Source organism: Dryobates pubescens, chromosome 26 (assembly GCF_014839835.1).
Source record: "Dryobates pubescens isolate bDryPub1 chromosome 26, bDryPub1.pri, whole genome shotgun sequence".
Taxonomy (NCBI): domain Eukaryota; kingdom Metazoa; phylum Chordata; class Aves; order Piciformes; family Picidae; genus Dryobates; species Dryobates pubescens.
In genome coordinates, this window is record NC_071637.1 from 1,162,148 (window position 1) to 1,179,227 (window position 17,080).

The 17,080-nt window shown below is 53.9% G+C and overlaps 1 protein-coding gene across 3 annotated transcripts in view; it reads right to left on the reverse strand.

The window, feature by feature from the left end:
• Window positions 1-17,080, reverse strand: part of MMP24 (matrix metallopeptidase 24) — a 67,064-nt gene that overhangs the window by 20,139 nt on the left and 29,845 nt on the right. For 2 of the 3 annotated variants that reach the window (XM_054173367.1, XM_054173369.1), the window contains one exon: window positions 3,936-4,097. The exons of the other annotated variant lie outside the window; for it this stretch is intronic. In XM_054173367.1, coding sequence (XP_054029342.1) covers window positions 3,936-4,097 — 162 coding nt within the window. The remainder of the gene's footprint in view (window positions 1-3,935; window positions 4,098-17,080) is intronic. 3 annotated transcript variants of the gene reach the window in all.

The window sequence follows — 17,080 nt, forward strand, 5'->3', positions numbered from 1 at the left end:
CACCCAAGAGGGCCTATGGCATCCTGGCCTGCAGCAGGAACAGTGTGGCCAGCAGGAGCAGGGAGGTCATTCTGCCCCTGTACACTGCACTGGTTAGGCTGCACCTGGAGTCCTGTGGCCAGTTCTGGGCCCCTCAGTTTAGGAAGGAGGTTGACTTGCTGGAAGGTGTCCAGGGAAGGGCAACAAAGTTGGTGAGGGGCTTGGAACACAGCCCTGTGAGGAGAGGCTGAGGGAGCTGGGGTTGCTTAGCCTGCAGAAGAGGAGGCTCAGGGGAGACCTTCTTGCTCTCTGCAACTCCCTGAAGGGAGGTTGTAGCCAGCTGGGGGTTGGGCTCTTCTGCCAGGCAGCCAGCACCAGAACAAGAGGACACAGTCTCAGGCTGTGCCAGGGGAGGTTTAGGCTGGAGGTTAGGAAGAAGCTCTACACAGAGAGAGTGATTGCCCATTGGAATATGCTGCCTGGGGAGGTGGTGGAGTCACCATCACTGCAGGTGTTCAGGAAGAGACTTGGTAGGGTGCTTGGTGCCATGGGTTAGTTGATGAGGTGGTGTTGGATTGGTTGATAGGTTGCACTTCATGATCTTGAAGGTCTCTTCCAACCTGGTCTATCCTATCCTATCCTATCCTATCCTATCCTATCCTATCCTATCCTATCCTATCCTATCCTATCCTATCCTATCCTATCCTATCCTTTGCACAGGCTCCTGAACAATTTGAGCACGTGCTGAGCACTGCTGAGGATGGCAGCACAGCAAGAGGCTTTGGGCTTTTGGACAGGGGCTCTGGCAGATGGCCTTTTGGCACTCCAAAGGCACAACAAAGCAGACTGGCACCGTGGGAACAAAAACACACCAGTTGAATGCTCCTGCTCAAGCTGCAGTAAGGGTATTTCAGCAGTCCCCTCTCAGATGGTAGAAGCTCAGGCAAAAGGCTCTGTCCTCCTAGCTCCAGCTCTAGGGAGAAACAGAATCTTCATTTCCCATCTTTTCTTTGTGAGCAGTAAGAGTGAAACCTGCTTTTAAACTCAACCTCAGTTTTGGGATTGCAACTCTGTGCTAAGAGCCAAAACTTCTACCTGGGGAATCAAAGCTCCTATTGCAGAAGCCATTCCTGCACCACCACCACCATCCCCAAGCCACTGCAGATGAAAGGCCTTAGAGAAGAGCTTTGTGTGAGTCACAACAGTGAACAAATTGCTAATGACTACCAGCACTAGGTAGTAATTTATTCACACTGCTTTCTTTCCAGTTGAGTTAGAACTTGAAGCACATTACCTTGCATGGGTAGAATCTGAACACAGCCTGTGGCTGAAGGCTGACGTCACTGTGTAAGTGCAAGGCAAGTGGTGCTGCTGCCAAGCTGTAGGCAGTAGGGCAGTGAGCTCTGGCACAGTGAGCTCTCTGCTCTGGCACAGTGAGGTACAAGATGCTGTGAAGTGCTCTCACAAATGGTTAGAGCCCTGCAGACACCAGCAGGTCTCAACAGCCCTGACTAGCATCTCCCAGAACACCCAGCCACAGCCATGGGCCCAGGAGCCCCATTTCAGAGCCTCTGGACAGTGGGTCCCAATCCAAGCTGTGCTGTGGGAGTGCTGGTCTCCAGCTCAGCCACAGTCATAAATCACAGAGTGCTCTGGGGTGGAAGGGACCTCCAAAGCTCATCCAGTCCAACCCCCTGCAGTCAGCAGGGACATCCTTCACTAGATCAGGCTGCCCAGAGCCCTGTCCAGCCTTCCCTTGAATAGCTCCAGGGATGGAGCCCCAACCACCTCCCTGGGCAACCTGTTCCAGTGTTCCACTACCCTCATGGTGCAGAACTTGTTCCTAACACCCTGGCTGTCAGTCCCTGATTTGCTCCCTTTCCAAAGAGCTATCTGGAAACTCACTACTTTGGTCCTGATTGCAGTTTCCCTGTCAGCAGCAGTCCTTTCTGATTACCCAGAGGCTGCAGGAACTAAACCAACATTTCAAACCATCATCAGCACAGTGGCATTGTAGCAGCCTTCACAAGTTATGTTCATTGGCTAATGAAAGTTTAATACTTACTATCCCAGCATTGCTTTTCAAAAGCATCCAGAGCCTCTGTCATCCTGAGTATGTGTCATAGAATCACAGAGCTGTCAGGGCTGGAAGGGACCTCAAGGCTCAGCCAGTTCCAACCCCCCTGCCACGGGCAGGGACACCTCACACCACAGCAGGTTGCTCACAGCCACCTCCAGCCTGGCCTTCAAAATGCCACATGAATATACACTGTGTTAAGGTATGTGTAGTTAAATGGTGTCAGAGGACAACTGCCATGCAACTTCATGCAGGGAATGCACAATTAAGAGAAATCTTCAGCTGCACTGGTGGGAAGAGCCACTTCCCCTTGGCTGTACTTCAAGCTATCTAATTTTCAATGTTGAACCATACTTGGACATCTGCCTTGCCCTGGGGATGGATTACACTCTACCAATGCCTGCTGTTTTCCCATTGCCCAGGCAGGAGTCATTTAAAGTAGCCCAGGAAGGGACTTCTCTTCTTCAGGCATCCACACTAGAACAAATCCATCTCATTCCAGCCACACACACACACAAATATCAGTAAAATAAAGAATTAAATGTCAGCCTCAAAGACTTGGCTGACAGCTCAGACCTCTTGAAGGTTTGCTGTACTGCTTCAAAGTCTTACAGGCCTTGGCACTAAACCTGTTAGCAGGCATTTAAAATTCACTGGCAGGTCACTGATGCAAATGTTGCCTAGTACCAGGTCTGATCCCAGCAGCAATCCCTCTGGAACACCAGCTCAGCTCTCCCACTGACAACCATCTGCTGAGGGCTCTTCCAGCTCCAGTTCATCTATCTGCTCTGTTGGTTTTGAGAGCTAGTATCATAGCATCATAGTATCAGTCAGGGTTGGAAGGGACCACAAGGATCAGCCCATGGGCAGGGACAGGTTCCTGCCATGGGCAGGGACACCCCACACTAGATCAGCCTGGCCAGAGCCTCCTCCAGCCTGGTCCCAAACACCTCCAGGGACAGGGCCTCAACCACCTCCCTGGACAACCCATTCCAGGGCTTCACCACTCTCATGGTGAAGAACTTCTTCCTCACCTCCAGCTTCATTCCATTCCCCCTAGTACCTGACTCCAGTCAAGCAGCTTGCAAACACTGCACAGCCACATGAGATAGTTGCTCTGTGCTCCACTTCAGTACCCTCTGTGTACTTTCCTCAAAGAATGAAAGCAGCATGTTGGACAAAACCTGTTGGCCACTGGCTGCCACAGGCCCTATCAATCAGCATCTCTTAGCTCAGCCTCCCTTTGACTGTGGCTCCTGAACCATGCATCTCCCTCCTCTCCCAGGGTCTCCTTCAGACAGTAATTCCCTGGAAGTCCCTGTCCTCACACCCTGGTGTCCATGATCCCATCACAAAGTGCCACATCACCAGCCCCTTGGTTTTCTCCCACAACCCTTTAATCCCTCTGCCTCCTTTTCTCTCTTTCCCTTCAGCCTGTACCTTTTGGAGATCCAAAGCAGCAAAGTGTTCCCTAAGCAGATTGGTTTTTCCTGCCTGGAGACACAAAAATGAGTGCATGAGTGCAAACCCATGTTTTACCTTCCCTTGCTGATCCAAGGGCTTTGCATTCTTGCCCATTGCTTGCACTGGCTGTTCCTAATGCACAAACCTTGAGCACAGCCAGGGCTCATTTCCCCTTTCTAGTGCTCCTTGTTGCTGGGGGACACAGTGAGGGAAGGAGCAGCAGTGGGATCACAGAGCTTTGGCTATCCTAATTTGTGCAAAGGTATTGTCACTGGGACAGCTGCCTGATACTTGGGTCCCCATATGGCAGGAATTCCAGGGCAGCAGCTGCAAGCATTCTGGGGACTCCCTGCCTGTGGCTGTCAAACACTCACTAGACTTGAGCTCAGTGCAGGCAGTGCAGAGTGTCGCTCACCATAGATTTTCTGAATTCCTTGGAGGTCATCCTGGGGCAGTTTGAAGTTGTGTGTTTCCATGTACTGGTAGAAAGGAGCCATGATAGCACTGGGATCATTGGAGTGTTCCAGACCCAGTGCATGTCCCAGCTCATGGACTGCAACCAGAAAGAGATCGTTCCCTGTGGAAGGAAGGCACAGCCAGGTTAGTGCACAGCCCCAGCCTGACGTAGCCCCACGCCCCCTTACTGGTAAAGCAAGAAGCAAATGCTTTGCTATGCCACTGCCCAGCAGGTCACAGTGCCAGGGTCAGCTCCTGCAAATGCTTTGGCCTGAAAGTCTGAACAGCTTTTAGAGTTACTGGCCCAGAATGGGCAGGAAGCCCCTAGCCTGTGACTGCCCCTAACCATGAGCACCCATCCTTGCCTGTTATGCAGGGATGCTGACTGCAGACTCCCCTGCAGAGCTTACAGAACACTGCCAATAGGCCACTCTGAGACCACTGCCTCCTCCTCTGAGCCCTGCCAGGAGAGGTGAGAGCACTGCCAGTCTGCTCCTCACCAAGGGGACACGGTGGAAAGGGAACTTTGCTTCCCTTCCAGGTCCTCTGGTGCCATGCTCTAATCTGCCATGGGCCTCCAAATCCTAGGGGAGGTCTGTAAGGCACCTGGGATGCAGCAGAAAGGACAGAGGCCAGGTCTAACACCCACTGCAGTGTGTCTGGTACCTGGGTCAGCCCCATCTCCTCTAGCACAGGCTCCTCAGTATGCTTTAACTTTGGTGGACTCCTGGCACTGCCATGTCTGTGGGAGGTGAGCACAGGTAGCACCATCCTGCAGGAAGCAGAGCCACAGAGGGGAAGTTTGGGTTGGATGCCAATGGCAGGAGGGAGAAGGAGGAAGAAGGGGGGACAGGATCCTGACAGGAAGAGAAAGGGCTGAGGAGCCCTGTCTGGTCCAGAAGCTGGTAGGAATGCAAAGGAGGGGTACCTTCAGCTCTATGTTACAGGCATACACTCCTCTTCAGTCCCATGGATTTGGGACTCTCATTTCCTTGATCTAATGTGGTCCCTGGATGTCCTATTCCATGAGGGCACCTTGACATGGAGGTGACACAGGCAATGCTGTGTGAGGGATGAAGACAACCAACAATGAACGACGTGAGTCTCCCCATGTCAATAAAATGCCTCAGCTGTCAATTCTGCCTTCATCTGGCTCGTTGCTCTACTTGGCAAGGCACAAACCAAGAGCACCTCCAGGCAGAGACTGCAGAAAACAGCTGTCAGTGGCAGCTCAGTGGCTGCTTTGCAGCAGCTCCAAACACCTACCTCAGAGCTCAGCTTTGTGCACCTGGCTGAGCTCTCCTGGGCACAGGAGCTGCAGCAGTGATCCATGTAGAATTACCTCCACTTTTGAAATGTTTCTTGCTTCACTGTTACCCATTAAAAAGAAGACACCAAGCATATGTTCAGAGGTCTGCAAGTCCTCCCAGCAGGGTGCTTGGCCAGCATCTAGAGACCCCTGAAGTCAGCAGTGCTCAACCAGTCCTAGGTACCACACTAAGGTGGTTAAATTGCCTAACCCCCTGAGTTGGAGGCTGTAGGCATCTGAACATGCAGGATGTTCAATCATACAACCATTAAGGTTGGAAAAGACCTCTAAGATCAGCAAGTCCAAGCTTCTACCCACCGCCTCCATGACCACTAGACCATGTCCTGAAGGGCCACATTGACTCATTGTTGGAACACCTCCAGGCATGGGGACTCCACCACCTCCCTGGGCAGCCTGTTCCAATCCCTGACCACTCTGGCAGCCAAGAAATTCTTCTAATACCCAACCTAAACCTGCCCTGGCACAGTTTGAAGCCATTACCTCTTGTCCTGTTGCTAGTTACTAGGGAGAAGAGGTCAACACCAGCCTCACTGCAACCTCCTCTCAGGGAGCTGTAGAGAGCAATGAGGTCTCCCTCAGCCTCCTCTTTCCAGACTAACCAACCCCAAGTCCCTCAGCTGCTCCTCCCCAGCCCTCTTGTCCAGACCCCTCACCAGCTTTGCTGCCCTTCTCTGGACCTGCTCCAGCATCTCAGTGTCCTTGCAGTGAAAGGCCCAAAACTGAACCCCATATTGGAGATGCAGCCACACCAGTGCCCAGTACAGGGACACCATCACCTCCTCACATATCCTGAGATGCTCCATCACTCATTTCATCTTCAGCTGGAACAAAAGCCTGGTAAATCAAGTAACAGACATCCTGAGAAGAGGATTTGCTCTGGGAAACTGCTGCACACCTTCTTGTACAGCTTCATTCATTTCAATCACAGAAAACATCTGGTTGGAAGAGACCTCCAAGCTCATCCAGTCCAACCCCCTGCAGTCAGCAGGGACATCCTTCACTAGAGCAGGCTGCCCAGAGCCCTGTCCAGACTCCCCAGGCTCAACCCAGTTTAGGGTCAATCCTAAACCATGTCCCTAAGCACCAGATTCACACACTGCTTAAACACCCCAAGGGATGGTGACTCCAGCACTGCCCTGGGCAAACAATTCCAATGTCTCAGAACCCTTCAGTGCAGAAATATTTCCTGAGCTCCAGCCTCAGCCTGCCCTGGGGCAGCCTGCAACCATTGCCTCTGCTCTGGCCCTTGGCACCAAGCAGCAGAGGCTGCCCCCTCCTCACCCCAACCTCCCTGCAGGGAGCTGCAGAGAGCAAGGAGGTGTCCCTCAGACTCCTCTGCTCCAGCCTCAACCCCCCCAGCTCCCTCAGCCCTCCTCCAGCCTGGCTGCCCTGCTCTGGACAGGCTGCAGCCCCTCAGTGGCCTTCCTGCAGGGAGGGCCCAGAGCTGAGCACAGCACTGAGCTGTGGCCTCCCCAGTGCTGAGCACAGGGGGATGGTCACCTCCTGGCCCTGCTGCCCACCCTGCTTCTGCCCCAAGCCAGGCTGCCCTTGGCCTGCTTGGCCCCCTGGGCACTGCTGGCTCCTGCTCAGTGACTGCCAACCAGCACCCCCAGGTCTCTCTCCCAGTCACAAAATGCAGATCAAAATTGATGTGGCTAAGTAACTCATTGCATAACAGAGCCCCCACTGCTGCAGGTCAGCAAAGCCACATTTAAATGCCTGCCAGTATACAGCAGCAGGACACAGGGACAGCACTATGGCAGCACTGTGGTACTGCTCTCAGTATTTACCCCTGAGCATGGGGGCTGTATGGGGCTGTAATGAGCGTGAGCAGGCTCTGTGGAGCACCTAGCAGAGTGGAGTGTAAATCCAGGACAGAGCTTCTAAGCCAGGAGGAGCACAAATAATGCTGTGTGCCTAATGAAAAACAGAAAGGCAGCTGTGAATCTCTGCCATCCCAGTTTTCACCTTTCTGCCCTGCACCACAGTGCCACCACATCCCTGGGCTGCAGCTGACACAGACAATTAACAAGCCATCAGAAGGGGACATTTTGAACATCATTTATTGAAGCATGGTCCTGAAGAAGTCTCATTAGTTGTGACAACAGCATGCCTAAGGCAATACAGAAAAGATGGTGTGAACTGAACATGCTTTAAATACACTACAATGATCCCTTCCTTCCACTGCAGAGACACTTGTTTGCCAAGCACAACTTAGAGAAGCTCTAGGGCTACTCTGAGCTATGCCTTGGCTCTTGCATCTGCAGGTCTCTTCAGCCAGTGGAGTGTGGTTTGTCTGTGCTCCTCCATTCACCTCCACAATGTGCTCTGCTTCAGGAAGAGCTTCTCAGCCTTCTGAAGAAGTGGTGGCATTGCATTTCCTCTTGCTTGCAGCCAGTGAGATGTGGAAAGCAGCTTTTCTCTCTAGGAAGGAAGGAAACACATATCAGAAAGCAAAACAAGCTTCATTTTGTTAACAAGCTATAATCCTGACAAAGGCAGCAATAGCTATGGTGCAGCTCAAGGACTTCCTGAAAGCTCTTAAGAGTTGCCTTCCAACAGCTTCACTGGAGGAGGGAGTGGTGTGCAGCCTTAACAGAAATGGCAGCATAGATGTGGCACCAAACTGCTCTCAATGCCGTCAAGTGACTGCAGCAGGACAAAGAACTGTGTGATGGTACCACTGGCCCTGCTCTGGCACGAGAGGTTGGACTGGAAGATCTCCAGAGGTCCCTTCCAACCCCTAACATCCTGTGAGCCTGTCACCAATCATTGTTACCTTACCCCAGTACCTGAAGGGCCCTAAAAGAAAGCTGGGGAAGGACCCTGTCAAGGCCTGGGAGTGGCAGGATGAAGGACAATGGCTTTGAGCTGGGAGAGGGGAGATTGAGACTGGAGAGGAGGAAGGAATTCTTTAGTGGGTGGGAAGAGACTGGCACAGGCTGCCCAGGGAGGCTGTGGCTGCCTCCTCCCTGGAGGTGTTGAAGGCCAGGCTGGATGAGGCCTTGAGCACCTGGGCTGGTGGGAGGTGTCCCTGCCCATGGCAGGGGGTTGGAACTGGATGAGCTTTAGGCTGCTTCCCAACCCAAGCCATTCTGTGATTACTGTTATCACTGTGCCAATGCTGCTGCCTGGTCCCTGACAAGCAGTGTGCAGACTATGTCTGTCAGCTGTGTGACAGAGCTGGGTAATGCTGCGAGCTGCTCTTTATCTGACATGCCACAGATGGCACCATGAGGACAACGTGTGGGAGAACTTCACAGGAGAAAGGTGAAACACTTTTGTGGCATGATGAGGCCAAGTGAGGTGGGGGCAAGAGTGGGCAGCCAGGGGGAGGCAAAGTTGTGACTACTTCAGCTGCCCCAGCAGCCTGACATTCAGTGGAACAAAAGGGCTCTGCTGAAAAGAATTGCCTGCATCCATGACAGATGCAGGCTGCAATTCAATACCAAAGAAAACCTCCTGTTTGCCTACATGCCATTCCCTAAATCTGGTAAAACAGAGAGCAAAGAAAACCAAAATGCTCCTACAGCCATGGGAAATGTAGCTGTGACTTCCTTCCATCAGCCCTGAGAAGAAGCTCTGCTGGTGGCTTTGTTTGTCAAAAGCAGCTAAAGGCAGCAGGATCTACAGCAAGAATTTAGTGCTTGACCCAGCTGGGGGCAACTGGAAGGTTGCTCCACAAAAAGGGGAGAGAAAAGAAAAATCCAAACCAACTTTTGAAGCAGGCAGTGCTGACAGAAAATAGCTGGCACTGTTTGGGATCCTTTGAGCCTTTTGGGCCACTCAGGTGGGCATTATGTTGAACTGGCAACAGAGAAAGAGCTGTTCTGGAAGCTATGAGAGTAGTTTTTGTCACCAAAAAAAAGGTTCTTTTTCTACCTAGGACAAGAGAGCAATGTGACCTTGTGGCCAAGAAGGCCAATGGGATCCCAGGCTGCTTTCAGAAGAGTGTGGCCAGCAGAGCCAGGGAGGTTCTCCTCCCCCTCTATTCTGCCCTAGGGAGGCCACACCTGGAATATTGCATCCAGCTCTGGGCTCCCCAGTTCAGGAGGGACAGAGATCTGCTGTAGAGAGTCCAAGGGAGGGCTGCAGGGATGCTGAAGGGACTGCAGCACTGCCTGGGGAGGAGAGGCTGAGAGCCCTGGGGCTGTTCAGTCTGGAGAAGAGAAGGCTGAGAGGGATCTGATCAATGGCTATCAATAGCTGAGGGCTGGGGGTCAAGAGGGAGGGACAGGGCCAGGCTCTGCTCACTGTGCCCTGGGATAGGACAAGAGGCAATGGATGGAAACTGCAGCACAGGAGGTTCCAGCTCACCATGAGGAGGAACTTCTTGACTGTGAGGGTCCCAGAGCCCTGGAGCAGGCTGCCCAGAGAGGTTGTGGAGTCTCCTTCTCTGGAAACTTTCCAGCCCCATCTGGATGTGTTCCTGTGGGACCTGTGCTGGATTCTCTGCTCCTGCTCTGGCAGAGGGTTTGGACTCAATGATCTCCAGAGGTCCCTTCCAACCCCTAACATCCTCTGACTTACTATCTTTGTACTCCCCTGACACAAAAGGTTCTTGATGGGACTGTAAAGACTGAGTAGGACTGTGAAGAGAACTGGAATGTAAAAGACACTGAACCCTCCAAGGGGTACTCTTGGTAGATTGAGTGGAGCAGGCAGTGCTGAAGTCTTGAACTCTCCAGAAAGAGAAGAGGGGGGGAAAAGTAACCCACTGAAGTACTTCAAACAACTCCTCAGCTTGCCACTGGGTTGTGATGTGCAATCACATCGTGCTGGCTCTCATTTCATTGCTGCTGCTGCAGTCCACCTCTGACTGTGATGACCAGCAACCCCTTTTCAGGAATTCAACTCTTTTTCACTCTCTTCCTGAACCCCTGCTATTTTCATCCTCTCCTCTCCAGCAAGACTGTCAGAGACACTGCTGCATTTGGGCTCATTTCACAGCATCTGGCTCTGCTTTACAAAGGAAGGCAGCACAAAGAGACTTTTTGGCTCACCTTGGTTCACACAACCTTGCCTTTTTTACAGCTGTTTTCTTCCTTTTTAAGGGAACCTCACTTCATTGTGATCCTTACTGCCTCCTTTCTAGGAAGGTCAGAGGATCTCCTTCTCTGTAGAAAGAAGTCAAATGTTTTCCTGTGATTATAGAGAAGTCCACAGGATTAATACACAGAGGATGGAGGCACTCTTGGAGGGATTTGGAACCCTAGAATCACAGAATGTGATTCCAAATCCCTCCATGTGTTCCTCCATCCTCTGTGTATCAAACAATTGCTGCCAAAAGCCATGGATAACAGAGAACACTGTGGCCATCAGGTCTGTCTCCAAGCAGGTTGGTTTGAAAGCAGACTTTGCAGGTGATTGGGGTGAGTGAATTTCAGGCTGTAATCAATACCTAGCACACTCAACACTGCAAAGCTTTGCTTTCAAAGCCACACTGCCACTAGCACAGCACCACTGCAGTGCCACTTCTCTCTCTGGACAAGGGCAGCACACACAAGAAAAAAAAAGCATTACTTACTGAGGTGATGTCCAGGAGCAAAGAAGAGTCTGATGAGAGGAGACTTCCATGGGTGCTAGTGGGCTTTGGGTCTTCACTTTACTTGGGTCAAAAAACAAATGAAAAGAAAAGAAATAAATTGCAGGATCTCTATTTACAGCCTGCTGTGGGTGAAGGGACAGCAGTGGACCTTGAAACAATGTGTGTGTGTGTGCTTGAGACCCTGTGTCTGTGTGTTCCACACCCTGTGTGTGTGTGCCTGAGAGACCCTGAGTGTGTGTGCTCCACACCCTGTGTGTGTGTGCTCGAGAGACCCTGTGTGTGTGTGCTCCACACCCTGTGTGTGTGTGCCTGAGAGACCCTGTGTGTGTGTGCTCCACACCCTGTGTGTGTGTGCCTGAGAGACCCTGAGTGTGTGTGCTCCACACCCTGTGTGTGTGTGCTCGAGAGACCCTGTGTGTGTGTGCTCCACACCCTGTGTGTGTGTGCCTGAGAGACCCTGTGTGTGTGTGCTCCACACCCTGTGTGTGTGTGCTCAAGAGACCCTGTGTGTGTGTGCTCCACACCCTGTGTGTGTGTGCTCCACACCCTGTGTGTGTGTGCTCAAGAGACCCTGAGTGTGTGTGCTCCACACCCTGAGTGTGTGTGCTCCACACCCTGAGTGTGTGTGCTCCACACCCTGTGTGTGTGTGTGCTCCACACCCTGTGTGTGTGTGCTCAAGAGACCCTGTGAGTGTGTGCTTGAGACCCTGTGTGTGTGCCTGAGAGACCCTGTGTGTGTGTGCTCAAGAGACCCTGTGTGTGTGTGCTCCACACCCTGTGTGTGTGCTCCACACCCTGTGTCTGTGTGCTCGAGAGACCCTGTGTGTGTGTGCCTGAGAGACCCTGTGTGTGTGTGCTCAAGAGACCCTGTGTGTGTGTGCTCAAGAGACCCTGTGTGTGTGTGCTCAAGAGACCCTGTGTCTGTGTGCTCGAGAGACCCTGTGTGTGTGTGCTCCACACCCTGTGTGTGTGCTCCACACCCTGTGTGTGTGTGCTCCACACCCTGTGTGTGTGTGCTTGAGAGACCCTGTGTCTGTGTGCTCGAGAGACCCTGTGAGTGTGTGCTTGAGACCCTGAGTGTGTGTGCTCAAGAGACCCTGTGTCTGTGTGCTCCACACCCTGTGTGTGTGTGCTCAAGAGACCCTGAGTGTGTGTGCTCAAGAGACCCTGTGTCTGTGTGCTCCACACCCTGTGTGTGTGTGCTCAAGAGACCCTGTGTGTGTGTGCTCAAGAGACCCTGTGTTTGAGTGCTTGAGACCTTGTGTGTGTGTGCCTGAGAGACCCTGTGTCTGTGTGCTCCACACCCTGTGTCTGTGTGCTTGAGACCCTGTGTCTGTGTGCTCCACACCCTGTGTGTGTGTGCCTGAGACCCTGAGTGTGTGCTCCACACCCTGAGTGTGTGTGCCTGAGACCCTGAGTGTGTGCTCCACACCCTGAGTGTGTGTGCCTGAGACCCTGAGTGTGTGTGCCTGAGACCCTGAGTGTGTGCTCCACACCCTGTGTGTGTGTGCTTGAGAGACCCTGAGTGTGTGCTCCTCACCCTGAGTGTGTGTGCCTGAGAGACCCTGAGTGTGTGTGCTCCACACCCTGAGTGTGTGCTCCACACCCTGAGTGTGTGTGCCTGAGAGACCCTGAGTGTGTGCTCCACACCCTGTGTGTGTGCCTGAGACCCTGAGTGTGTGTGCTCCACACCCTGAGTGTGTGCTCCACACCCTGAGTGTGTGTGCCTGAGACCCTGAGTGTGTGCTCCACCCCCTGTGTGTGTGTGCCTGAGAGACCCTGAGTGTGTGCTCCACACCCTGAGTGTGTGTGCCTGAGACCCTGAGTGTGTGCTCCACCCCCTGTGTGTGTGTGCCTGAGAGACCCTGAGTGTGTGCTCCACACCCTGAGTGTGTGTGCCTGAGACCCTGTGTGTGTGTGCTCCACACCCTGAGTGTGTGCTCCACACCCTGAGTGTGTGTGCCTGAGAGACCCTGAGTGTGTGCTCCACACCCTGTGTGTGTGCCTGAGACCCTGAGTGTGTGTGCTCCACACCCTGAGTGTGTGCTCCACACCCTGAGTGTGTGTGCCTGAGACCCTGAGTGTGTGCTCCACACCCTGAGTGTGTGTGCCTGAGACCCTGAGTGTGTGCTCCACACCCTGTGTGTGTGTGCTCCACACCCTGAGTGTGTGTGCTCCACACCCTGAGTGTGTGTGCTCCACACCCTGTGTGTGTGTGCCTGAGACCCTGAGTGTGTGCTCCACACCCTGTGTGTGTGTGCTCCACACCCTGAGTGTGTGTGCTCCACACCCTGAGTGTGTGTGCCTGAGACCCTGAGTGTGTGCTCCACACCCTGTGTGTGTGTGCTCCACACCCTGAGTGTGTGTGCTCCACACCCTGAGTGTGTGTGCTCCACACCCTGAGTGTGTGTGCTCCACACCCTGTGTGTGTGTGTGCTCCACACCCTGTGTGTGTGTGCTCAAGAGACCCTGTGAGTGTGTGCTTGAGACCCTGTGTGTGTGCCTGAGAGACCCTGTGTGTGTGTGCTCAAGAGACCCTGTGTGTGTGTGCTCCACACCCTGTGTGTGTGCTCCACACCCTGTGTCTGTGTGCTTGAGAGACCCTGTGTCTGTGTGCTCGAGAGACCCTGTGTGTGTGTGCCTGAGAGACCCTGTGTGTGTGTGCTCAAGAGACCCTGTGTGTGTGTGCTCAAGAGACCCTGTGTGTGTGTGCTCAAGAGACCCTGTGTCTGTGTGCTCGAGAGACCCTGTGTGTGTGTGCTCCACACCCTGTGTGTGTGCTCCACACCCTGTGTGTGTGTGCTCCACACCCTGTGTGTGTGTGCTTGAGAGACCCTGTGTCTGTGTGCTCGAGAGACCCTGTGAGTGTGTGCTCCACACCCTGTGTGTGTGCTCCACACCCTGTGTGTGTGCTCCACACCCTGTGTGTGTGTGCTCCACACCCTGTGTGTGTGTGCTCCACACCCTGTGTGTGTGTGCTTGAGAGACCCTGTGTCTGTGTGCTCGAGAGACCCTGTGAGTGTGTGCTTGAGACCCTGTGTGTGTGTGCTCAAGAGACCCTGTGTGTGTGTGCTCAAGAGACCCTGTGTGTGTGTGCTCAAGAGACCCTGTGTCTGTGTGCTCGAGAGACCCTGTGTGTGTGTGCTCCACACCCTGTGTGTGTGCTCCACACCCTGTGTGTGTGCTCCACACCCTGTGTGTGTGTGCTCCACACCCTGTGTGTGTGTGCTTGAGAGACCCTGTGTCTGTGTGCTCGAGAGACCCTGTGAGTGTGTGCTTGAGACCCTGAGTGTGTGTGCTCAAGAGACCCTGTGTCTGTGTGCTCCACACCCTGTGTGTGTGTGCTCAAGAGACCCTGAGTGTGTGTGCTCAAGAGACCCTGTGTCTGTGTGCTCCACACCCTGTGTGTGTGTGCTCAAGAGACCCTGTGTGTGTGTGCTCAAGAGACCCTGTGTTTGAGTGCTTGAGACCTTGTGTGTGTGTGCCTGAGAGACCCTGTGTCTGTGTGCTCCACACCCTGTGTCTGTGTGCTTGAGACCCTGTGTCTGTGTGCTCCACACCCTGTGTGTGTGTGCCTGAGACCCTGAGTGTGTGCTCCACACCCTGAGTGTGTGTGCCTGAGACCCTGAGTGTGTGCTCCACACCCTGAGTGTGTGTGCCTGAGACCCTGAGTGTGTGTGCCTGAGACCCTGAGTGTGTGCTCCACACCCTGTGTGTGTGTGCCTGAGACCCTGAGTGTGTGCTCCACACCCTGTGTGTGTGTGCTTGAGAGACCCTGAGTGTGTGCTCCTCACCCTGAGTGTGTGTGCCTGAGAGACCCTGAGTGTGTGTGCTCCACACCCTGAGTGTGTGCTCCACACCCTGAGTGTGTGTGCCTGAGAGACCCTGAGTGTGTGCTCCACACCCTGTGTGTGTGCCTGAGACCCTGAGTGTGTGTGCTCCACACCCTGAGTGTGTGCTCCACACCCTGAGTGTGTGTGCCTGAGACCCTGAGTGTGTGCTCCACCCCCTGTGTGTGTGTGCCTGAGAGACCCTGAGTGTGTGCTCCACACCCTGAGTGTGTGTGCCTGAGACCCTGAGTGTGTGCTCCACCCCCTGTGTGTGTGTGCCTGAGAGACCCTGAGTGTGTGCTCCACACCCTGAGTGTGTGTGCCTGAGACCCTGTGTGTGTGTGCTCCACACCCTGAGTGTGTGCTCCACACCCTGAGTGTGTGTGCCTGAGAGACCCTGAGTGTGTGCTCCACACCCTGTGTGTGTGCCTGAGACCCTGAGTGTGTGTGCTCCACACCCTGAGTGTGTGCTCCACACCCTGAGTGTGTGTGCCTGAGACCCTGAGTGTGTGCTCCACACCCTGAGTGTGTGTGCCTGAGACCCTGAGTGTGTGCTCCACACCCTGTGTGTGTGTGCTCCACACCCTGAGTGTGTGTGCTCCACACCCTGAGTGTGTGCTCCACACCCTGAGTGTGTGTGCTCCACACCCTGTGTGTGTGTGCCTGAGACCCTGAGTGTGTGCTCCACACCCTGTGTGTGTGTGCTCCACACCCTGAGTGTGTGTGCTCCACACCCTGAGTGTGTGTGCCTGAGACCCTGAGTGTGTGCTCCACACCCTGTGTGTGTGTGCTCCACACCCTGAGTGTGTGTGCTCCACACCCTGAGTGTGTGTGCTCCACACCCTGTGTGTGTGTGCTCCACACCCTGAGTGTGTGTGCTCCACACCCTGTGTGTGTGTGCTCCACACCCTGTGTGTGTGTGCTCCACACCCTGAGTGTGTGTGCTCCACACCCTGTGTCTGTGTGCTCCACACCCTGTGTGTGTGTGCTCCACACCCTGAGTGTGTGTGCTCCACACCCTGTGTGTGTGTGCTCCACACCCTGTGTGTGTGTGCTCCACACCCTGTGTCTGTGTGCTCCACACCCTGTGTGTGTGTGCTCCACACCCTGAGTGTGTGTGCTCCACACCCTGTGTGTGTGTGCTCCACACCCTGTGTCTGTGTGCTCCACACCCTGAGTGTGTGTGCTCCACACCCTGTGTGTGTGTGCCTGAGAGACCCTGAGTGTGTGCTCCACCCCCTGAGTGTGTGTGCTCCACACCCTGTGTCTGTGTGCTCCACACCCTGAGTGTGTGTGCTCCACACCCTGTGTCTGTGTGCTCCACACCCTGTGTGTGTGTGCTCCACACCCTGAGTGTGTGTGCTCCACACCCTGTGTGTGTGTGCTCCACACCCTGAGTGTGTGTGCTCCACACCCTGAGTGTGTGTGCTCCACACCCTGAGTGTGTGTGCTCCACACCCTGTGTCTGTGTGCTCCACACCCTGTGTCTGTGTGCTCCACACCCTGAGTGTGTGTGCTCCACACCCTGTGTGTGTGTGCCTGAGAGACCCTGAGTGTGTGTGCTCCACACCCTGTGTGTGTGTGCTCCACACCCTGAGTGTGTGTGCTCCACACCCTGTGTGTGTGTGCTCCACACCCTGAGTGTGTGTGCTCCACACCCTGAGTGTGTGTGCTCCACACCCTGTGTGTGTGTGCTCCACACCCTGAGTGTGTGTGCTCCACACCCTGAGTGTGTGTGCTCCACACCCTGTGTCTGTGTGCTCCACACCCTGTGTGTGTGTGCTCCACACCCTGAGTGTGTGTGCTCCACACCCTGTGTGTGTGTGCTCCCAGGCCCTGTGTCATCTGCTTCTCCAGTCTGTTGCAGTGGCAGTGCAGGATGTCACAGGACCCCTGCTAGCTCCCAGCAGTCTCTCTGGGCACTGAGAGGATGAACCCAGCTTTGAGCAGGCATCTCCTGGAGACTAAATCCTGGGCTGGACCAACGTTAGTCCAGCCCCACAGCATGATGTGCCTGAAGGGCTGTGTCAGAAAAGGCCCAACAGCACCAACTGACATTTCAGTAGGCTTTCTGTCCCAACTGACTTCCAACACCTCTATGCAAGAGTTTCATGTCACAAATCTTCTGCATCAGAGGGCACATGAGGAACATGAAAGCAGCTCTGGCTTTCACTCTGAGCAATACTGAGGACCATTTTCAACAACTGAGTGCCAGACACCTGGCAAATAATGATGGATTCAAGCCATCATTTGTCACTCTGATGTGCAGATGGTCTGTACCTGAGAAATCAGAGAAAGAAAATGAAAACCAAAAGTACTGAACAGTCAAATGGCACAAAGATCAGGCTCAGTGACCTCCTGGGGTCCCTCCCAACCCCTAACATCCTGTGATCACA